Here is a 24,153-nt window from a genome sequence, read left to right as displayed (position 1 = left end):
TGAGAATTGCAACAGGATGTAGCCACTTGTGATTGGTAGCGGTACAAAAGCTCATGTTCCATCCAGGTGTGGACGTGCGTAAGACCAACTTCCCCAGTGGCCTCCCGGCCCCACGTTAGGGCCCCCTGAGATTTATGACTCCATTTCGGATGTTTGTGTTCACACCTACAATCAACAATCCTATCTTATTTGTTGTTGCTGATGTCTCTGTACCCAACCCACTGCTTTGCACATTTTGCGAGCTCAAATTTTATTCAGTGTAGTTCGGTCCCAGATAACACGCTCGTGTGGCTTGCGGAGATCTGCCTTCAATTCAGAGGAATGCAGAACCGGAATCCAAAACAGCCTGACAGCCTGAGAGAGAGGCCGGAGCTGAGAATCTCATGTGGATGAGCGTGAGGTCCCGTGCTACATACTACACAGCAAACATGTGCGTGACAGCAATTTTAAAGCAAGATTTCGGGCTTGAGGTTGGCAGTGTGAGGCTGTTGGCCACCAAAGGCTATTGGAATCAAATTCATGTTAATAGAGGTGTAGTATGGACAATTAGGGAGGTGACAGTCCCGTTGGGCCCAGTGCAGATTAGACAAGTTTGCCACTCCTCAGAGGCTGTCTTTTTTTCTTTCCAGCTTTTTAACACTATATTTTAACATTTTAGCACTTTTAACGTTTTTAATTTTAACGTCTACCATTAAATTTATAGAGAAGCTGGAAACATTGTATAACAAGCACCCACAGACCCTTCCTTTTGGTCCATATATTTTTAACATTTTGCTACATTTCCTCTTTCTGTCCCTGTCTTCTTCTCCCACTGTTATTGTTATTTTTATTGTTGCGGAATCAGTTGAAAGCTGAAAACTTCACCACCAAACACTTTAGTATGCATTTCTGGGAACAAGGAAAGTCCCTTATTCCCCCACGTACAGGTCCTCAGGGGAGCAGGCCTGGGGGTGAAAAGGCTGAAGAGCTGTGCATTCAGGATGCCAGGAAGTCACACAGGAAAAAGATGGGGGGACACGGTGTGTGGGGCATGACCTATTTTAGGGTTGCAAGCCTGGGCTCAAGGCTGGCCGCCCTAGCTAGTGGTGGGCAAACCGTTTGTTCTCACTGCCCTCAGTTCTTTAACTACTATAAATGAGGATGAAATGTTGCTCCTGACTATAAAATTAGATAATGTACATAATAGTGCTTTGTGAGAAGTAAAGCTCTATATGACTTCATGTTTCATTATGACTATTAATGCCAACAAATCTAATAATCCATGAGAAAAGAGAAAGCATCTAAGATAGGGGTGTACATGAATACATGAATAATAGTCATTTGAACTGTGCATGGCAATATATATGGGGTTTTGTTCCCACATATTTGATTTCCTCAAATAAGATCACATCTGCATAAAACACATGACGCTGTGCCTGGCCTATAGTAAGTGCTCATTTAAAGTTTACTCTTTCCCTTAGGAAAAGATAGATGTTTATTTTAGTTTTAGAGGAAAAGGAGAGACCCAGAATGATGAATTCCCTCATCTAAGAGTAGCAAGTTAAGCAGTGGGCAGGCCTTGAAACCAGGCCTTTAGATTCTAGGCTTCCTGTTCCTTCTTTGCTAATCTCTGCTAAAGGTCTCCCCCCATTCCCAGAGTCCATGAAATTCTAAAACCCACTTCCTTCATACAGTCTTCTGCACTTCACACAAAGCCATCACTTTTTGAAAAATTATACTCGTGAGATGCATGCAATGTTTTTATTACAGTATGTTAAAATTGTCATTAAAATTTTTCCCCTTTGTAGAAAAAGGCTCTGAGCCCACATAACACCATATTGTGATTGACGATTGTCCCTGGCACAATTTCATATGATTCCTTTGCAATACTGAATAGTTTTGCAATACTAAAGACATCCAACTTAATAGTGGAAGATACTCTGGGGACCAATTGATACTTCAAAATAACTCTTACTTTTAGTGTAAATGTTTTTAATTGGAAAAACTCTGTTTGGGTGGAAATGCTTTTTGCTTTAACGTCAACGATGATTCACATGAATGTGTGACCCCTGATTCTGGTTTCCTGGACAGCAGGGTGGGCTGGTAGAAAAAGGTATGAACTGGGTTCCAGGAAAGAGAAGTACCAGCCCTGATTCTGCCACCAACTCTCTCAATGACCTGGGACATTTCCTATCACCTCGCACAGCCTTTGTTTCCTCAGCTGAAAGCAAGAAGTAAGTGATTGTGAAGGCCGCTTTCAGCCCAAAGCATCTCTGATCTTAGTGCACCGAGTCCGCATTTTAAAGAACAGCTATGTGAAGAGATTTGACACACGGGCTGCAAACCTCATATTCTGAAAGAGGAAACCCAGTAAGTGCCTGGAATCCTGGCAAGTCTGACCCAGATTCCTTACATGCTTATTAGTGAGAATAATTCCCAGTCTCCTTAAAATACGTTATGACAGGTTCAACAAGCAAGCAAAGACGCTTCTGAGAAAATCAGCCAACCGGGAGAGCGTATACCACTCCCACCCAAAGCCTAGGAGAACCCCTGGGAACTGATAATTGATTGAGCTGTTTGAAAACAAGCACTTATGGAACAAATTGTCCCAAGAGACAGAAACAGAGAAACATGCTCACTGCCCTCACTGATTGCAGATTACAGCCTCACGTGACTGTGGCCAGGAGGCTGACTGGAGAGGTGGGGGAGGGTTCCCAGCCTCAGCAGGCTCCTGCTGGGGCTGACAGGCCACCTGGGCCCTGGAAGGGCAGACAGTCCCCTGGCCTGGGGCTTCAATCTGGATGCGCCACCTACCACCAGTGTTGTCTTGAGCAAGGTGCTGGATCTCCCTAAATTTAATCTGTAAAACTGGACACAGAAACAAGTTTTGCATTCTTTTATGAAGTGGTCAGTCAGGGGATGCCATAAGAGGAGACAGAGGCGAGGCTCAGGGAAACAGTCATCACACGGGGGGCACAACGCAGGCAGGGCCACATGGTGAAGCATCCCGTGGCCCGGAGGCAGGAGACAGGAGGGAGGGCTTAGGTAGGCCACAGCCTTTATAGGGTATCTGTGAGAAAGTCAAGGCAGGGCAGGGCGGACAGTTCAGGATTGGCTAGTCTGAATAATTTTGGTGGGCTTTGGGCTCTCTGGGTGGGCTCTAGGTGCTTAGTACCTGGCTCTGGGATGGTTAAGGCAGAGAAATACTGCCTCTTGGGGCCGCATAGAAGAGAGTTGGCTCCAGATTGGAAATCAAAGTCATGCTCCCATCTGGGCCTCTTGCTGTCTCTAAGAATCGGCGAGCTCCTGGAGGAGCAGTCTCCCGAGCTAGGAGGGTTTTTAAGATCTCAAAACATCATGATATACAGAAAATAATCATGAACAATGATCTCAGAGGATCACATGCAGTAAAATACACGACAACTCCCAGCCCACTATCTGGTCCTGAGTAGACACACATTAATACTCATTCTCTCTCTGTGTCAGTCCGTTAAGCGCATGGACATTGGAGTCATCATCCCATCCATACCTCTGTCTAGCCAGGTGACCTGGGCAAGAGGGTTCTTCTGTCTAGGACTCCATGTCCTCACCTGTGAAATAGAGAGAGCCATCCCGATGGCCACCATGGTAACCTGCAGGCCCAGTGTTGCTCCTTTCTTGGTTGCTTCCTGCTGAGACCTGTGATGCACACCTGTGAGCTAGAAGGGCAGGGACAAGAAGTCCCCCTGGGGGACATGGGAAAGGCAGATTTGAAGGTTGAAACCATCTTGCCAGATCGAGGAAGAGACTGTCCACGCCTTGTGGGCCCAGCCCCAGCTCTGACGCAGAGGTGTGAACGGGATCACCTACTTCGAGTCCACAGGTCAGTCTCCTCACCACCCAACCCTGGGCCCAGCCTGGGTGAGACAGGGAGAAGGTGCATGGCATTGGAGGTCAGTACCTATTCATATGTCTAATTTTCGCATTGCTGTGGGTATCTTGCCTGTAGATCGAAACCCCTAAGTTTCCTCACAATATGTATCTCTGAGGACTGCTATAAAAATTCAAAATCTGGGTATGTATCAGAAATTCCGTAGGTGGTAAGTGATCAGCCCGGTGCCTGACAATCACAGAGTGCCAAATCAGCAAAACTTCCCCCTCTTTAATGATTCTGGGCCTAATTATTACATAAGCAAGGGACCATTTGTTTGCATTATTAAAAACATGTAAATGGTCAATTTGCTGGCTCCGCGAAGGGGTGAGATTTTGGAAAGGAGTTTCTGTTTTGTGACAGGCAGGAACCACACTTATATAGAAGGATCGTGCATTAAGTGAAATCTAGCAAATGAGGGTTTTTTTTCCCCTTTACTTTTCAAATGGAATGAAAACTGCTGGGGATAAGATCAACTTTGGGCTCTAAAAGAGCAGTACTTATACCCCTCTTTCTTGATGCACTGCATCAATACAGGCTGGGGGCTTTACTATATCGTGGATCGATGGGCCTTATCACTTACATGCCATAGAAGGCCCTGGAAAACTCAGTGAGCACGTGTTGTGGGGCAAGTCACTGTTCTCCAAATGGGAATCCACTTTCCATGTGTGGTTTGAGGGCAGGATCTACATTTGTCAGAAAAGGTTTTTATTTCTTTATAATTATATTCAATTAGTAAGTCTTTGAGGACCACTTTCTAGAAATAACTGCAAGAAAGGACCAATGAGCTCCATTAAAGTATGGAAAAGATTCCCTACAAGGAGATTTTTAAGTTTCTGAACAGAATTGTCAGGCCCTAGGAGTGCATTACTCACACACAGGCAGCAATGATTTGAAGAGGTGCTTGGTAATTGGGCCACCAGGTGGCCTGGCCCCGTGAGACAAACTGGACACATTTTAGGCTATTCTAATCTGGGAGCCGAAACCACCTAAGGACTTGACTAAGGCTTGGGAGTCAGCACTCACCTTTGCTGTCCACCCAACTTCTTACAGTTAATCTCTAGTAAAGGCCCTCATCAACCACTTATTATGGGTTAGATTAAGTCATACATTGAAGTCCTAATCCTTAATACTTCAGAATGTGACTGTATTTGGAGACATGGTCTTTAAAGAAGTAATTGAAATCAAATGAAGTTGCTAGGTTGGGCCTGAATCCAATATGACTGGTGTCTTTATGAGAAGAGACTAGGACGCAGACATACACAGAGGAAGGCCACATGAAGACACAGAGAACACGGCTATCTAGAAGCCACGGAGAGAGGCTCAGGAGAAATTGCTCCTGCTGACCTTGATCTCAGATTCCCAGTCTCTAGGACTGTGGGAAAATAAGTTTCTGTTATTTAAGCCGCCCTGTCTGTGCTATGTTGTTACGGCAGCCAGAGCAAAGTAACATACCACTTATTTGTGATTTAGAAAATGTATTTTTTAAAAAAAGTAAATAAAATAAAGACAAAAAAAATATGAAAGAACAAGAAGAAACACATCCACATGCAGAGAGTTTTGTAGACCTGCCTCTCTCCCTGACGCGTCACTGAAGCTTGGCAGGTGATGTCAGGTGAGCTTTGAATAGCCACCAGGACTAATCCGATTTCAGCACTTGACCATAATGTCCCACTTTTCTATTCATGGTGCGTGTTTGGGGTTTTTTCCCCCATCATCATGGGGAAGGAAGCTAAGAGGAGGGTCTGGCGGGAGAGACTGGAGTGGCATCAGAATACTGGCTCCCAATTCTGGCTTTGTCACCTTCCAGGTATCAGAACTCAGAGGATCTACTTCATTACTCTGAGCTTTAGATTTCCCCTCATTAAATAGTGCCAATAATGCCTCCTCACCCATCACTTTCAGGACTCCAAGGCTCCAAGGTCTGAGGTATATGGAAAGTCTGCAGGATACGTAGGTATCCTGCCTGAGGGTTTTGGCCCCAGGCAAGTTCACTATGGATTCGGGGAGACAGAGAAATGACAATGGAATGTTCTGGGGGTAAGAGGGTTTATACCCTGCTTTGCTCTAGCAGCGAACGGTTGAGCCCTAGAATCACATCTGCACCCAGCAGTCTGCAGGTCCATAATCCACCTCCATCTCTGCCTCTGCCCAGACCACTGGGTGGAGCTCTTTATACAGTGACTCAGTCAATAATAGCTTATTGCCTGTGGGTGTGGAAGCAGTCGCCTCGCAGCAGGCCAGTTACATCATCAAGTGGTTTAGGGTCCGGTGAGGATCCTGGCTGCAGAAACTTCCATTTTTCCCACAGTAGGAATTTGACAAATAAGAGCTAACTAGTGTTAAATCCAGGGCTCTCCTTCAGACTCTGAGTATAAATGCAAAGTGCCACACTTGTCCCTTTTATATGTATTCTTCTTACCTGCTCCTGGGAAATTACATCTTTTCAGATAATTTTGACTTTGTCATCAATAACATTAGTCTTGCCAGCTTTGTATCTGCTGCTGGTCTTCACTAGCATAGTCATCCGACAGGGCTGAGGATGTCCTTTCACCAAACACCGCATCGTTCAGCAGGACCAAAGTCCTCTTCAGCCTCCAATTCCACGGGCCGCTGGGCCCTGACGGTCATTTCTTCATCGTGTTTTGTGTGTGTCCCTCCCCTCCATCCTAACAGGCATGGCCATGCCTCACAGCCCTCCTCTGTCACCAGGACCACCGCCTCTTCCCCGTTTCCCCCTCCAGTCCTGATGCTTCCAGTTCATCCCCCACACCACTGACAGAGACATCTGACAAAAATGCAGACAGAAACCATTTCTCCCGACACCCCAACAACTGAAGAATGTTCACTAATGACACAGATTGTATCCAACTTCTTCAGATAATCTTAATATTGGGTTTGGCATTTTCTTTTCCTAATGGACATTCCAAAACAGCACAGCAGAGTTTTAAAACAGGTTCCCTTTTTTTTTGTGCAGTTTTCTAAGTAAGTACATTTCTCAATAGGAAAGGTTGCATGTTAGGCTGCTCTGTGTTTACCATGCCCTGGACCCATAGAGTGAGTCAGCAGCTCACATACTTGTGACCAGATAGGTGAGTGAACAAATGAATATCCTAAATTTGAACTTATTAGTGGCCCCTTGGAACAATGGGGGATTGGGGTGTGAAGAAGCAAAGAGCAGAAAGGAAGATGGCAAGAGGACTGGCCTCTTTGTGCTGAGGGAGAAAGGGGGTCCTCTTGTCTTATCCTGGGATTTCTATGGAAACTGGAGCCCAAGACTTGGAAGTGATCCCAGTGTGCAGGGGTTGGGGCTGGGGAGGCCAGGAAGATGGGAAAACATGCTAGGATGGATCCTTGAGTCTGTCTCTGCTGTGGCCACTGGGGGTCAGTCCTGCCAGGACTTCTAAGGAGCTCTGTAGCAAGAGCTGCAGAGTTGCCTGTGGAGAGCATTTATTCACCAGCTCCTGCCCCCTAGGTCGGGCTCCCCTGAGGGTCAAGACCACGCACCACGAGGGCAGGTGGTTCCCTTGATGCTGAGAAGCCACAGAAGCCCTGTGGGGGGAAAGCAAGGGTCAGAGGTATGCAGGAAGCAAGGTGCTGCCAGGGCTTTCCTGCCTGGAGTTGGGCATTGCAGCCCTGGCTGGAATAAAAGTGGGCCGAGAGAGGGTGAGGCATGGTCCGAGAGCTGCCCCGTCCATGCCCGTCAGCCAAGCTCTTCTATTTCTGAGAAGAAATAACAGTCTCCATTTTCAATCATTTGCTTTTTCACTTGACAACTCATGATCAACCACCAGCTGGTTCAAGGTTCTATGTGAGGCACCATCTTAGTCTCTAAGTAGCAAGCCCCTAATTCCACTCTTGAATTCACAAAGAATTCATCTCTTTCCTCTTAGGTACAGGCATTCCTTCAGAGCACCGGGTTTCCAGACATTGCTGGTAATGCTTTCAGATACTCTAGCCTCTAAAGTGGAGGACAGTCTGTCCCTAGAAGCCTTTTGACTTATAGTTCACCTTGACTTTCATTTCCACAGTAATCAGCAGTGAATTAGCAGAGACTCTGCCTGCTTGGGCCACGAGAGGGAATACTTGGGCCAGAAGCACATGGTATCCAGACGCACCTCTGGGGAAAGTAATAGCCATGTAGGGGGGGATTTCGTCCTTTGAGGTTGTGCCGGGCCATCCAAATACGAATCTCTGTGGCCACCAGCTGGCCACTAGCCAGCAGGTGCTCTGGGCCTTCTCCAGCTCAGTTAGTGCCCACCAGTGTGCCAGGGACAGGGTCTCTGTAAGGATGGGTGCCTGGGTTACAGCCTACCCCGTTCCAGTGGGTAGGCAGTCCTCATTCTTGGCCTGTTTGTCGAATCTAGGTCTAGAATTAGCTGCCTTTGTTTGCTCACTTAGAGAACCTCCCAGTTTCCAAACTGTCAAAGGCCAGTGCAGGTGGGCCTCAGGATATCATACCTATGCAGGTAAAACCTGGGGCTCCGGGAGCCGCTTTCTGGTGAGCTCCAAACTGACAGGGCGTCAAAACACACAGGCCACCTGTGCAGAGACAGAGAGTGTGTCCCGCTTCTTTCTGGAAGGGTGTCCTGCTGCTTTCTGCTGCGGCTGCAAGCCCCTGCCTCCCTCCCCGACCTGTGTGTGCACAGGGGGCTTCTGGGGCCACAGGCAAAGGACAGTTCAGTCCCCAGACTGTAAATGTTGATGCTGGGCATCCTGCTGAGCCAGAAACCAGAGCATACAGTACTTCAAAATAAGTAAGTCAATAAAAATAAATAAGCTCACCAAAGATTTGCTGATCAGCTGCCCCCTCTTTGAGTCTGGGAATATCTCCCAATACCTCCCCTCCCCATCTGCCTTATTTCTCCTGCCTCAGCCCTTCTGCACGCCTACATGCGGCCCAGGACAGGCGGCTTTTGAGCAACGGCCTTGCCCTCCAGGGCGAGTGGCCCAGTTCTAGAACCCCGATGTTCGTCCTTGCAGGACCAGGGCCCCTGGGGCTCTCCCTGCCTCTGTGTCAGCTCAGAGTCCTGGGCTTTCCGAGTCTCAGCTGTCCCCTTGATGTCTCCAGCCCCAAGACCAGCTTCTGCTTTGGTGCTTTCACTCTGCCTGCCCCTCCCAGATCTCCCGGCGGCTAGACCCCACGGTCCTGCCCGCAGACTCCAGGCCAGTGGCTGAGATGCTGTCACCCTGCAGGTGGTCCTTCTGGATGACACCCACCTGGCCAGCTCGAGACCCACCCTTCGTGAAGGCCCTGCTGAAGCACTCAGACCACCCATGGAGGCCCCTGCCTTCTCTGCTCCGACTGTAACAAAATACCAGGAACTGGGTGGTTTAAGCAACCTGCATGCACGTTTCATAGGTCTGGAGGCTGGAAGCCTGAGTCAGAGTGCAGCACGGTTGGGTTCTGGAGAGGCCCTCTTCCTGGCTGGCACACGGTGGAGGGAGACGGCACTCCCGCTTTTTCTCTTTTTATGTGGACATTAATCCCACCGTAAGGACCCAGCCCTCATGACCACATCCAAACCTAGTCACCTTCCCCAGGCCTCACCTCAAACATAATCGCATGGGGGATCAGGACTCAATATATGAATTGTAGGGGGCCACAGACCAGTCCACAGCAGTCCCCATTCCCTTCTCCCGTGAAACCTCCTCCTGACTGGTTCCCAGCCACCGGAGCAGCCTGCTCGTGCTGTCCTCCACTTGAACAACACCTCTCGCCTGCCTAGAGCTGTTCCTTGAACGCCAAGCCTTGGACACCAGATTGGTTTCCTGTGGCTGCCATAACAAGGCACCGTGAACTCAGTGGCTTAAAACAACAGAAAGTTCCTCTCATAGTTCAGGAGGCGAGAAGTCAAAACCACAGTGTCAGCAGCGTCGGGTCCTTCTGGGGATTGAAGGAGAGTCTCTTTCACGCACATCTCCAAGCTTCAGCCCGTGGCTCTTCCTCTGGCTGCGGGGCCCCCACCCCTGCGTCGTCTCTGCATGGACTTCTCTGTGCGTGTGCCTCTGGGTATCTGCTCCTCTTTGTATAAGGGCTCCAGTCCCTGGACTTAGTGTCCACCCTGACCCAGTAAGACCTCATCCTAGCTAAATACAGCCTCAGAGAGTCTATTTCCAAATAAGACCACATTCCAGGAGGATGTGAATTTTGGGGGGCCGCTATTCATCTCACCACAGCACTCTGGTTTTAAGTCATACTAACAGAGTTATTTTCCTTTAAACTCTGCCTTCACCTTGCACACTCAATTCCTTGAATGTACCTACTGTGCGTGCCTGGATGAGGTGCCTGCCCTCCTGGAGCCCTCGGGGAGATGGGAGAGGGTAAGGGGCACAACTTGCTCTGGCACTGCCCTTCATGGGGATTGTTAGGACAGTAGAGATAAAAGCAAAGCACTTCATTCAACCTGGGGTAGAGAAGGCTCTGGGAGGACTTCTTAGAAGAGGTGTGATTGAATGATGGTTAAGACTAGTTATAGGAAAACAAGGCGTTCTAGGAAGAGGGACCAGTTTGACCTTGATTCTTGAGGCAGTCCTTTCAAGGTCGCCCATAAGACCTGATGGTTTCCCCGTGGATGTAAACTGAGGTCCCCTGGGGTTCTGGGTTGGACCTGCCAGGAAACTTCCCCTGTCCCATTCAGAAGTGAGTGGCCACTGGTCCATGGCCCTATTGAGTAAGAGCCATGTGGAGGCCCTTGGAAGGCTGAGCATTGTTCCCGGGTCCATCTCTCTCTTCGCGGCCTCACATCCATGGCCAGCCACAAAGGGCATTTATTTGACCAACCTGCAAGGCTTCAGGGTCACCACAAGCCTTTGCTGGCGATTTGAACTCGGCACCCAGATACTGAGGAGACTGAAAGACCTGTGCCTCCCTTGCACGGAGGGGGCTCATTGTTGGGGGTGACATTGCAGAATGTCTGTTAACGCCCCTCAGCAGCTCCAGACCCTCTCCTGTCTCCTCAGGGCCCCAACCTCACCCCCAGGTTTAGCCTTTCCTCATGGTTGGCCTCATGCATTTGCACGACATCAACATTTATCTACGGCTGGAGACCCCAAAATCTGCACTTCCAGCTTCAACCTCTGTCCTGGTTGGGGCCCATATTCCAACAGCCTTTCGGGCCTCCCTACACGGAGGTCCCTCAGGAACCCCAAACCCAGTGTGTCCCAAACCTGCCCCCCTCAACCAGCCCCTTGTTCTGGCTGCTTCTCACTGGCCCAGCTGCTCGGAAGAGTACGTTACGCCTGCTCTTCCTGAAGATCGTTCCCTGAACTCTGAGAGGGCAGCAGAAACCCATTCTCTATGCCTGGCCGCCCCCGCTAATGCGGGTGGGGTGGGGCGGAAGTGGTGTTAGGACACTGTTGTGAACCGACTGTGTCCCCTAGATTCACTGGTTGAAGCCCTGCCCCCCAAGGGGACTATATTTGGAGATGGGACCTGTAAAGAGGTGACTGAACTTAAGTGGGGTCATGAGGGTGGGGCTCTGGTCCAGTGGGACTGGCGTCCTTATAAGAGGAGGAAGAGATGCCAGAGACCACAGAGGAAAGACGGGGCAAGGATGCAACAAGAAGGCCATCAGCACACCAAGGAGGGCGCCTCAGGGGAAACCAAGCCAACCAGCATCCTGGTCTTGGACTCGCAGCCTCCAGAACTGTGAAAAAGTGACGTTCACTGTTGGAGCCCAGCCTGCATCACTCTGTTACAGCAGCCTGAGCCTGAGCAAGCTGAGACAGGCCCGCCTGGGATTCGCCCGCTCAGGGTTGCTCCGTGGGCCCCAGACGATGGACAGTTGTTAGCTTTCTGCAGGATCAGCCACAATGTGCAGCGCCTGGCGCACATGAAAATACCGGGCTTCCGGTCCCCACAGCAAGAAAAAGCTGTTTCCTACGTGATCACTTTCAACCCATCAGGTGGTTCTTATTTGCTGGTTAGTGTTGTGCTCCCTCAGGCACCGGGACTCCCGGGGATGAGGGCAGAGCCTCACAGGAACCCACTGGACCCGGACATCCACCCCCACTGGGGGCAGCGGGGAGGCGGCAGGGGCCACTGGGCGGGAGCAGGAGGCAGAGGTCTCATCCCAGGCTGGTGATGGGGGCCGGGAGGTGCGGCTGCACGGAAGCCGAGGCTCAGGCCCCATCAGCCTTCACTTACAACACACAGACTCAAAGATAAAATTATCCAAAATTTCGAGAGGGCGGCTGCAGAGCACTAAGCCCCAGGCACGGAGCCCTTCCGAGCGCAGGGTCCAGTGTGACTGCACGGGGGTCATACCACTAAGCGTCTCCCACAATGCCTTGCGGGTTCATTTTGGCCTCCGGCTTTGCCCTGCTCTGCCCTTGATATGATGTCCTAAGAGTTCTGATACCCACGGGCCTTCCTTTATCACTGACCTAATAAAGGCGAGGCAGCACCCCCGTGTGGGGCAAAGAAAGCAGCCTGACCTTGGAGCTGGTTGGGCCCACCTCCTACTGGTAGGGTGGCCTTGACTGAGTCACTTAATCACTCTCCTGTCAGTGTTTCTTCTATAAAATGGTGATGCTATCTGCCTTCAGGCTTGGGAGGAGCACGGCGTTCTGGCATCTGTCTCCCGTGGGCCGCCTCCATGAGACTCCCCAGGGCCACCTTGTACCCTCCCGAGCCTCCCACACGTCCCTCCTGCTTCTTGGGCTGGTGCACGGCCTCAGCTCAGGGGGCCCCCCGTGCCAGCCATCAGTGCTGCCCTGGAAAGAAAGGGGAGAGACGCCCTGGGCTGCTTGTGCTGAGGAGGAAGGGCAGTGAGGCCAGCGGGACCCGAGACCAGCAGCCTGGGCCTGCTTTCACTCTCTGCCCCCTTCTTGAGCTTCTCTGTCCGAACCTGGGATAACAGTTACTTCACCAGCTTGTTGGGAGGAGTAAATGAAGCGACTTCTCGTAAGACACTACATGGAGTTTGGCAAATAGTGAGTGCAAATAAATGCCATCTCCTGCCCTGCTTCCCCATATGAATGTTGGAGTTTGGCACGTGACTGACCCCTGCCAGCAGCAGGTGTAGAGGACAGGGTCCTGGACTATGGGACAGATGACCCCGTTTCTCCTTATTTTATGCTTCCAGCAATCTCCTGACTTCTCAGGGGTCCATGGAAAATTAGAGTTTTTATCCCTACATGAGATTATGAATACTTGCCCCGCCTACCTCCCAAGGTTAGATATGCTGAAAATTAATTGGGGCAATGGATACAAACTTTTATACAGAGATAAAGGGTTATTAACACCAATGCCCAGTTTTGGTTACTAACCGTGGAACAGAGCACTTAGCCTCTTGCTCCGCCCTGCCGCGGGCCTCTGCCCATGGCTTTGCACTATGCCTGGTGTGTTTGGGGAAGACGGCCTCTCTGGTGTGTCACATCTGGAGGACCTTGACTTAACCAAGACATAATTATTTTTTTTCATGGACCTAAAGGACAATTACAGAACAGGGAACTGACCTGGGGCCAGTGTGTAGGGGGGAAGGCAGATGAGAACGGGGCAGGAGGTGTATGCAAACCCCTAGCCCAGGGCATGGCCTGAGGCAGACACCCACACTTTAATCATATAGTATTACAAATTAGACATTAACACATTGATTAGTATTGAGCAATGAATACCAATCAGAATCTGAATTTGAATCTCTATATGTTTGCGGCCAAGCAGCCTGACTCCAGCCTGGGTTTATGATGGGAAACTCACTACCTTCAAAGCTTATTTAATTTCTGTGTGTCTTGTAAAAAGTTTGTTTTGTGCCTTCCACCCTTTGAGCAGCATGGAAAAGCAGTCAAGAGCTGGGAGCTCTGGAACCAGACTTCTAGGGCCCAAAGTCAGTCTCCGCAGGCTATTGGCTGTGTGACCTTGTGAGTTACTTAACCTCTGTGCGCCTCAGTCTCCTTGTTTGGCCTAGGAGGATAATAATAATACTCATTTCATAGGGTTGTTATGGGATTAAATGTATTAAAATGGAAAGCCCTTAGAACAGCCCCTGGCATATAGTAAGTACTCAGGAAATGCCATTTATTATTGTTACTCTGTAATTTATTTTCCCCTTCGTGAATGTATAAAAGTTGAAGAATAATTAAAGCACATTAAAAGTAAATACGCCAGGCAGAGAGATAAATGAACAGTTTGCATAAACATGGATTAAGAGAGTCACACTCAAGGAAGAATTTTTCCCTGTTGAGGACAGCACACATCTGGAAGGAATTAAACAGGGGAAGAGGGTGGGTGGTGGTGATGCTGTGAGCTGAGAACACACTGTGGCTGTTGGAAGGAGATAATTCATTTCGGGGGTGGGTAAGTGATCCCCAAAAAGGGAGGCTGTGCTGGGCTCATACAACATGATTTGGTGCCCAAAGGGTACTTAGTCCTCCAAGTAATTTCTGTTCTGATTAGCCTGGGTACCTAAAATGTGTAAATCATTCCTTTGAGCTAATGCATTGCCTTGAAAAGGCCACTTTGGAGATGCAAATATCCTGACATAAAACAATAACAAGGTATTATTTTACATCAGTGAAATGAACAATTCGTAAGTTGTGATGCTCAGGGCACCAAGGTTTCACGGAATCTGGCATGTTTAAAAATCTATAATACACGCGTAAATAGGTCTAACTTTTGGGAAAGTGATTTGGCTGGAATTTTTCAAGTCAAAAAAATATCTATAGTCTTGATCTACTAATCCAACTTCTGGGAATTTACTGTTAGGAAAAAATGTCAAAAGAAGAAAAACTTTGCTGCATTTATTTTCCATGATTGAGAAAAAATATTCAACAGTAAGAGAATGACTAAACTAGAAACACATCCCTTGATGGACTTTCATGTGACCATCGAACCTATAATTATAAGAGAGAAGGATGGGGAAATGGTTATGAAATAATTATATTAGGTAAAAAAAAAAAAAACCAAATAGCCAGAAATCAAATTGTAAAGATTGGGTATGCATATTGATGGCTCTAGAAAAAGAAAACAGAAGGGAAACCACTGTGCTTTGCTGGAGGTCGTGGGATTGTGGAAGAATTTTTTTCTTTCTTTTATTCGAACTTATGTTAATATTGGTTGTGCAATGAGCAATAATAAAAGGCCCAGATGAACCCTCTGGGATGGGTTAGCTGACTGTTAGCAATCACCATATGGGCAAGTTTCAGCCCAGTTTCCCAGAAAGACAGAAGGGGCTCTAGGGGTGGTCGATTCCAAGAGGAGGGCGCTGATGGGCAGGGCCAGGGGCCTCCCAGGCAGAGGGCACAAGTCGGGCACAGGGACCACTCAAAGAGGGGAGAGGACTACGGGGGCTGGCAGAGAGAGGGGGCAAAGGAAATCGCCTAGCTCACCGTGTTGCCCTGAATCAGTCCTCTGAATTCAATCAAGTAGGTTGTGCTCCTTCTCTTACAATCCCAATGTTAAAACCAGAATTTGCAAAACTCGGAGGGCTCTTCCCACTGCTGATAAGCTGCAGTGTCTCTCTGAGCTCCGGGGGCATCATGAGCAGAGACTGACACTGAATCAGGCTTTCTGGTGGCCCACAGTTCTGCCTCATATTTGTCAACCAATCTGGGTCAAATATTGGCAAGTGCACTGGTTTTAAAATCAAGTCCCGGCCTATGAGGATTTCTCAAGCAGACAATTCCTGTGGTTACTTGGGTTCTGATTGGGCCACAGATACATTTTTCCAGAACCTTTACTTGGATTGACAGGTCTTCAACTAACCTTCCACAGTAGTGGCGGGCACCGCTGACAGGAGTCAGGTAGCATGACGTCAGGCAGATGGCTTCTGCTCTGCTGGCTTCAGTCTATTCATCTGTAAATTGGGGAAAATGTTCACCAAAGACTGCATAGGCCACAATCCAATGTCCAAAGTCAGGGAAAGTTCAGATGAACCTAAACAGAGCCCAGTTTGGGCCACATTAATAGTGGTCTCATGCCCAGAACAAAGGAGATGATCCTTCTACCCCACTGTGCCCAGTCTGTCCACACCCGAGAAAAAACACATTTAAATCAAGCACCCCCCTTGAAGGGAATGATAACACACTAGGGTATGTACATTAGAGACGGTATGTACATTAGAGACTGGCTGGGATGTTTGGAGGCTTAGAATTTGGTCATGGGAGAGAACGGATGAAGAAATTCCAGATTTTAAACCAGAAATGTTATCACTTAGTAAGGATGTGATAACTGTCTTAAAATTCTGAAGAGCTGTCTTGTGAAAAAAAGGTTTCTCTAGCTCTTTTTCACAGAGGGCAGGATCAGTGGATAGAAATGAGGAGGAGGCAAATTTCAAGTCTGACCAGAGTGTAGAATGTTCCAGCAGTTAGAACTAAACTGTGGACAGATGGGTGTAAGTGGAGGATGGGCGGCCACTTGGCAGTGTGATTTCCTTGGAGTTGGAAGCACTGGGCGGGGTGAAGTTGGATGAGACGCCCAGGTCCATCTAGTGCTATGAGCGTCTGAATCAAATCTGAAATGACTTCTGTCCTCCAGAGCGGCCGCCATAAGCACTGGGTACTTCCGCACCGCTGAAGGATTGTGGCAGCCGGTTGGTGCATGAGCCAGGCACTCATGCCTATGACCCCCTTTTGAATAGGCTGTGTACCAAGTCCCCTGGTTCCCTGCATTCTAAGATTCCCAAGACAGAATTCCCTCAACGTTTCTTCTTCTCTACCTCCAACTACTAGCTTCCATTTCTGTCCTGTGCAGAGCCAATAGGGGGACAGCTGTGGACAGTCCACAGCAGACAGACAACAGGCATCGCTAGGCACCCCACCACCAGGGTTTGCTGTGTACCTGAGTTCCTGCAGTCCCCAAGCTTCCAGGAGGCCCCGGAAGCTAGAGGACAACCATTAAGATGCTCATCCCTCCCCTTAGCATTGTGAAATAGCTGCTTGTAATGGAGAAAAGGAAACCTCTCCAAGTGGAGAGGGTGGGAAGTCACTGCAATGGGTTGTTTGCCTGAGGGAAACGGGGCATCTAGAGAAGGGCTGGAGGAGGTGGGGGAGAGGGGTATGCATATGGAAGCATGTGCACCTGCCCAGAGGGGCCCTGGCTGCAGCAGGTGACCAGGAGGGAATGGGACCCTGAGCTCAGGAGGCTGGGACATGCACGTGTTGCCTAGGGCCGCTGCGTCTGCTTCTGGCCTGGTTCCTCCAGGCAGTGCTGGTAGCGAAGACTCGTAGGAAGCGCCTGGGCTCTAGAGCAAGGAGGCGCTCTGTGTCGGAATCCGGCTCCACAGCTTACTTGCTGTGCTACCATGGGCAACTCTAACTGCTCTTGCCCTAAAAAGCGATAATTAAAGGCCTGCCCCGAGGTTGAGAGGATAACCACACAATATTGTGGGGTGAGCCCGGGGAAACTGCTGATTTCTGACCTTTTTCAACATATGGCAATGACCATTTCTTATGGATCAGCTTCCTACCTAATAGTTAGATTGAGTACAGCGGTTCCCAAACTTGTCCGCACCTCAGAATTATCTCAGGCTCTTTAAAAGAATCCCAGAGCCCAGGTCACACCCTGAAAAAATTCAATGCAATTTCTGCAGGTGGGACGCCTGGCCAGGTGATTCTAATGGGCAGACAAATTTGGGGACCGCTGGTTTAGTGCGGTGCCCATTTTGCTTTCCCCTCATCTGCGCTTCTGGAGCACCTGCTGCATGCCCGGCTCTGGTCGGGCTGCCTCTTGGGACCCGGGGACCTGGCCAGTGGCGCTCATGTGTCCCCTCCTCCTCTGCAGTGTCCAGGCCTCGCAGCTCCCCGGACGACCTGAAGGCGCTGACTCGGGACGTGAACCGGCTGAACGAGAGCTTCCGGGACTTGCAGCTGCGGCTGCTGCAGGCTCCGCTGCAGGCGGACCTGACTGAGCAGGTGTGGAAGGTGCAGGACGCGCTGCAGAACCAGTCGGACTCCCTGCTGGCGCTGGCGAGCGCCGTGCAGCGGCTGGAGGGCGCGCTGTGGGGGCTGCAGGCGCAGGCGGCACAGACAGAGCAGGCGGTGGCCCTGCTGCGCGACCTCACCAGCCAGCAGAGCGACGCGGCGCAGCTGGAGCTCTACCAGCTGCAGGTGGAGAGCAACCGCAGTCAGCTGCTGCTGCGGCGCCACGCCGGCCTGCTCGACGGGCTGGCGCGCCGGGTGGGTGTCCTGGGCGAGGAGCTGGCTGACGTGGGCGGCGCGCTGCGCGGCCTCAACCACAGCTTGTCCTACGACGTGGCCCTGCACAGCACGCGGCTACGCGACCTGCAGGTGCTGGTGAGCAACGCCAGCGAGGATTCGCGCCGCATGCGGCTGGTGCACATGCGCATGGAGCTGCAGCTCACGCAGGAGCTGGCCATGCTCAACACGGTCACGGAGGACCTGCGCCTCAAGGACTGGGAGCATTCCATCGCGCTGAGGAACATCTCCCTTGCCACAGGTACCCTCCTGCTCACCGGAGCCCGCAGGGCCTGCCCGGGCCGGTCTTGTTTAGGCATTCTTCCTGTGCACCCCTTCCCAGAGGCCCGGGAGTACTCCCTGCCTTGCCAAGCCCCCCTTCCATTGGGAACCCATACCACCCTGTCAGGACCCTGGGATTTTCTTCCCACAAGGCCTATGCCCGTGTCTCTCTCCTGGGTTAAATCCACCTCCCTACAAGAATACACACAGTGCCCACATCCCCAGGCATGAGAATGGCCAATGGCTAATGAGGACAGGGTAGTCAGAGTTTGGGTGTGTCAGCTGGAGCCTCCAAGAGTTTCTGGCTGGGGGTAGAGCAGGGGGTCAGGCTGCAGGCTCACCCACCTAATGGGAGGTTCCCCTCCAGGGTCATGTTGTTCCAATGGGTACAGCCACAAGGAGATGGAGAATTCTAGATATGAACCTGGCCTTCCAGGCTGTTACATTCATATAGGTGGAAGAAGGTATTTAATAATTTGTTAGCTTCATTTATAACTCTTAAATATAATGGCAAAAGGTACAGGCCTCCATTTGTACTCTTGCCCGGGTCCCACAACATTAGAGCTTTTAGAGCCCACTTCGTTCTCTTCCAGCCCTGCCTGGCTGGTCCCCGGCCCCCTCTCCTGCTGCCCTGCACGTGACTGTCAGAGGCACCTTTCATGACATACATGGTTCCCGCACCACCTCCTGCCTCGTGGCTCCTGAAGGTCTGCTAGATTCATTAAAAGCCTCTTAGCCTGACAGTAGACAGTAATAATACTGTTTTGAACACTTACTCTGTCAGGTACCGTGCCAAGTGTATCTCATATGGTGTCTTTTAAAACCAGCAAGAGTACTGATTCAGGAAGCTGCTCACGGTCGCTGGCTAGGAGGTGACGGAGCCAGGATTTGGACCCAGGATTTTCCAATCCCTGGTGTGCTTCCCATCACACATCTGGCCCACCCTATCTTGCCTGCCTTGTCCCCCGACTGTTCCCTTATACAGGAGCTGCACACAGAACCAGGTGGGCAACGTCAATGAGTAAAGTGGCCTTGGGATCAGGAAGACATAGGGCTATGGCAGGTCCCAGCCCATTTTGGCCAGGCTGGAATGTGCACCTGGCATGCGCAAGGTCCTCCCACTTTTCAAGAGAAACCAGAAACACGGAATGTTCTAGAAGGTTTTAACTGTGTAACTCTGTGGGCTGTACATGGTCCATAGATGGCCAGCTTGCACCCTTGCCCTGTGTGAAGCTTCCAGTCCAGTGGAACTGTCTTGTCGCTGCCCCAGAGACACAGCTCGCCTTCCCCGCTCCTGAAGCTTTACTCTGGCTGTTCTTCCTCCTGCAATGCCTCCTTCCTCCTCTTCGTCACCATCACCCAAGCTCACTGATCCTTCAGACCCCACTCAAACCCACCTCCTCCAAGAACCCCGCTGGCCTCTCTATCTCACTGAAGTCTCTCTCCTCAGAGTTGCCACATTCACCAGGGCTGCAAGCAGTAATGATGGCGCCTCTGATTCGCATAGTACTCTCCCTTCACAGGGTCCTTTTGGGGGGCATTAGTTTATCTTAAAGTGGGCCCCCAAGTGCAGCTGTGAGGGTTGAAAGAAGGTTTTATTATTGAGGCAGGTGGGGTTCCTGTAAAAAAATCATTGAGGCTCCAGGAGGAAATGCCTGGTTTACTCAAGGCCACACAGCTGGTGACGATGTGTCTCCCCAGCCTGATCTCAACAGCTTCCGTGAGTGAGGAGGATAGAACTTGGATGCTGTGAGATCTGCCCATTTGAGAGTATGATTCAGAGACCAGGCCAGCACTGTTAACCCAACTCCCAGCGCTCATTCTACTCCATGTCCACCCTCACCTGTTCCTCCCTGCGTCCCTGTGCCTAATGGCACAATATACGTACAGGGACTCAATGATGTTTGTGCGATAACTGGGGCGTTTGGGACCTGAGCAATCGGAGGATTGGCTTTCTCGCCCCGGAGCATTTGAGTTTTCACCTCTCAGAAATCAAAGGAGGGCAGGAGGCAGAATTTCTTCTTCCAAATCCACACTCTTAGGATCTTAGCTATTCCTGTCTTCTCTTTTCCTTGACCTCCTCTGCTCAAAGCAGAGTACTTGCTACTATTAGCAGCTGCACTGAATTATGACTTACTATGAGCCAGACGTTTTGTCAACATTAATTCTCTGAATAGACATTAAAGGCCGCTAGTCCTTACATCCTGCAAAAAAGGTATTATTGTCTCTGTCTTATGCATGAGAGACTTGAAGAACCTTCCCACCATGTCTTGTGCAGTTGGCAAATGGCCAGGCTGAGGTCTGAAAGAGAGACTGACCATCCTGCTTTCCAGGGAGAGAGGCCGGCTGCAAGCGGGGAACAGAGCAGAGAGGTGCCCCTCGGCCTCCATCCCTTCCTCCTCTGGTCCGCAAGTGTCCCCTGGCTCCCTGCTGGTGCAGCCTCCTGGACCTCACTGAACACCTTGCGTCCTGATTCTTTAATTTCCCAGCCCATTCTCCTTGTACAGGTCATTCATTTGCAAAGGTTCTTGCAGTGGAGTCCCCCTAACTAGTCTTTTCTATGGTTCTTACACAGTTTCACACTCTGTTCCCTTGAGCTGAAAGTTCTACTTCAGCCCTGCCGGTACCTGCCTTCCAGTCCCCAAGCTTTGCATTCTAATGGCTGCTGGCTCTCCAGAGGGGCCCATGTGGCCCCCCAGCTCCCAGGGCCACCACTGCACCTGGTACCCCCTGCCACCTCCCTCTCTCCTGTTTGTCAGGGGCTGATTGGTATGAATAAAGAGAATTCTGTTTGGCATATCTGAGTGTAATTACCATTCAACTTGAATGAGAGAAACTTACCTGGCTTTCGGATAAAGGAGGTTTCACCAGATGCGTTTCCCTGCATTTCTACACTGCTGTCTGGAGTGACCTTTCTGCCCTAGCTTTTCTAGCTCTGTCCTTAGTCCTTAAACAGACACACACATTCTCCCACTCTTTGCCATTTCCTGGCTCAGAACCCACGAATACTCAACTATGTATATGTTTTAAATATGAGCTTATTCGTGTTATTTTTGAGCTTGACCCCAAATGGTTTTCATTCTCTTGCTTTGTTATTGTTCTCAATGAATTTTGTCTCCAGTTTGTCTTCTGTGTACATTCACAGCGGTGCTTTCTGTTTTCTGCTTTGGATATTTTGCATTAATCATGTTTGTTGAAATTTGTCTGCTGAGGGAAGCACAGAACTAAGATGGTCAGGGAGAGGAGGCACACCAGGGGCGGGGGAAGACAGTCAGAGAGAGAAGGCATGCCAGGAGGGGGGACTATAATCAGGGGAGGGAGACATACTAGAAGGGAGAAGACAGCCAGAGGGAGGCTGCCGGGAGTGGGAAGGCCTGAAGGCAGGACTCTCCAGCCACAGGCATGGAAAGGGCTCTGTTTGCTAGATGGACATTGTACAGATCACGGGTTATTAGACTCTGGGATCGTCTAGTCCACTCTTCTTGTTTCATAGTTGAGGCCCCTGAGGCTCAGAGAGGGGTAATGATTCACCCAAGTCAGATCCCAGGCCAGTAGCCCAGCTGGTACTAGAAAATACATCTTTTAACTCATGAAAAGAAACAAAGTAAATTTGTCTGTGGGCTGCTTTTTCAGGAAACAATGCCATGTAGTAGAGTGAGTCCAGCTCAAAGGATGTTCAGAGAGGGATGGCAGCTGGGATGGGGCTTTGGCTTCCGGGCACAAACGGCGGGGCCTCGGCCTCCAGCACATAGGGATGCTTTGTCCCTGCACCCCTGGGCCCTTGTGTCCTCAGCTGTGACGTGGGGCCGAGAGCCCCTGCCCTTGCACGTGCTCAGGGTCACGGGGAGGACGGCTGGCATGCAGGAAGCCAGGGAGCCCAAAAGCTGCACAGGTAATAGCCCCGAGAGTCCAGGGCCCCACCGATGCCAGAGAGTCAGAGTAGGGCAGTTAATCCGGGACCTCCACCTCAGTCAGCCGCCCGGGATTAGCGTGGCTCTTGGGGTGGTGATTATTATTAGGATTTTAGTCACCGCTCTTTTAGCATCAGGCTCACCTCATCAGTTGTCCTGGTAACTCAGCCTTGGAGGTCACTGTCCTGACTCCTGCACACGCAGGTCCCCAGCCCCACTGCTCCTTCCAGGACCCAGGAGGGGGAACGGATTGCTTTTCCCTCCCGGTTGGCTGGTCTTCAGAAGAACCCTGGTGTTTCTCCCAAATGCTTGGTCACATATCCTGCAGACTGTTCTGGAGATGCTTCCAGGGTGCATGGCTCTCAGGCAGCCTGCGGGAGGGCAGAAACACACAGGGGCCAGGCCTGGAGAGGGGCCCGGGCACAGCCCCATGGGAGGCGGGTACGCTGGGGGGATGCCTGCAAACACGGGGAAGAGACCCTGCTCCTCCTGTCCCACCCTCTTGCTCTGGCCGCTTCAGCAAGAGAAAAGATGAGCAAGTGACGGCGTAAAAAGTGGAGAAGGTAAATAGCTCATCTGGGTGCCACTGGGACCGCTGATGTCGGACAGCTTCTATGACTGCCTGGCAGTAATTCTGTGAATCTCCTGATTCTGTGTGCCAGGTGCTGTGTGAGGCACAGGGCCACCAAGAGTATGACTCTGGCCCTGCAGTTAGGCCTGTCCTTCTTGGGGACCACAGCCTGAGAGGAGTGACAGTGCCCAGGGGGTGCGCCCAGGGTGGCCTGCCCAGGCTCAAGGGTGATCCCATGGGGAGTTTGTGCACAATGATGTCTGAAGCTCCTTCCAACTCTGGGATTAGGGGGCTCTGCCCTGTGCCCTAAGGGATCAGAAGGGTGTGTGTGAAGGTGAGCTTCAGGGCTAAGAGGGACCTATAGAAAGGGAAGCGTTTGACTGATGTTTGGGGACACCATGGAACCTTTTTCTTGAGGTAGAAGAGAGTTTATGTCTGGAAGCATCAGACTGAGTTTTCAAAAGAAGGGGGTCATGTTGGGAATGACCTGCAGGGATCTCCAACAGAGGGGACCGTGGCCCATCGCACTGTGAGGGGCTCTGAGCTCATTCAGTTCTGAGAGAGAGGCCAGAGACGAGGCCTTTATGAAGCTGGGAATGAGGCCATGGGGTGCCCGATGCGGGTGGTGACAGTGGGGACAGAGTCAGAGGCATGGCATGGGAGCTGCCTCTGTGACAGGCCTTGATGAATAAGGGGGTGGGGGGCAGCGGAAAGCAGGGAGTCACAGCAAGTTCTAAATTTTTAGACTGGATTCCTGAGAAAATGATAAAATGTCAGACGCCAAGAATGCGTGGCCCATGAGCAGTGACGGTTTGAAGAAACATTTGGCCCTTGGAGCTCAGGGTCCTTGGAGGTCCCAGGCCCCGTGGCAGTCAGACTGGCCACGTTTTAGGATCTTCTGAGTCTGTGGGCCAGTACCTACCACCGAAGGATGTCACTGAAGTTTGGAAATCAGCTCCCACCTTTACCATCCACTGCAACTTCTTCCCAGTTAATCTCTAGGAGAGGCCCTCATCAACCATTTATTTGTGTCTTAAAAACTATATCTTTGGTGCATAGGAGGGACTAAGACCTGGCTCTCCCTGAATGACCCAGCCAAGCTCGGCAGGGGAACTTCAGTGCAGCTTAGAATTACCATATGCAGGAATCTCAGAATAGTTGATGAAAAGTGGGGTACAGATGGTCAGAATGACCATGCTATTCAGAGGTTACCAAGCCCTTATATATCTCTTACATCATTTAATCCACTTACTCCTCATTACAAATGCCTGGGAGGGAATTTTTATTTAGGTATTATAGAACCAGGACCTAACCACCAGGAGGCCACATAGCTGTACTCAGCCCCACTTTCCAATTGCCTCTGC

The 24,153-nt window shown here is 50.5% G+C and overlaps 1 protein-coding gene across 6 annotated transcripts in view; it reads left to right on the top strand.

The window, feature by feature from the left end:
• SCARA5 (scavenger receptor class A member 5) overlaps positions 1–24,153 on the top strand; it is a 108,658-nt gene that overhangs the window by 46,910 nt on the left and 37,595 nt on the right. For all 6 annotated transcript variants that reach the window (XM_037024725.2, XM_037024724.2, XM_073232737.1 and 3 more), the window contains exon 4: positions 17,613–18,287. In XM_037024725.2, the coding sequence (XP_036880620.2) occupies positions 17,613–18,287 (675 nt within the window). The remainder of the gene's footprint in view (positions 1–17,612; positions 18,288–24,153) is intronic.

Source organism: Manis javanica, chromosome 3, assembly GCF_040802235.1.
Source record: "Manis javanica isolate MJ-LG chromosome 3, MJ_LKY, whole genome shotgun sequence".
NCBI classification, from domain to species: Eukaryota; Metazoa; Chordata; class Mammalia; order Pholidota; family Manidae; genus Manis; species Manis javanica.
Note: the sequence above shows the minus strand (reverse complement) of the source record. Positions and strands in the feature narration are given on the sequence as shown.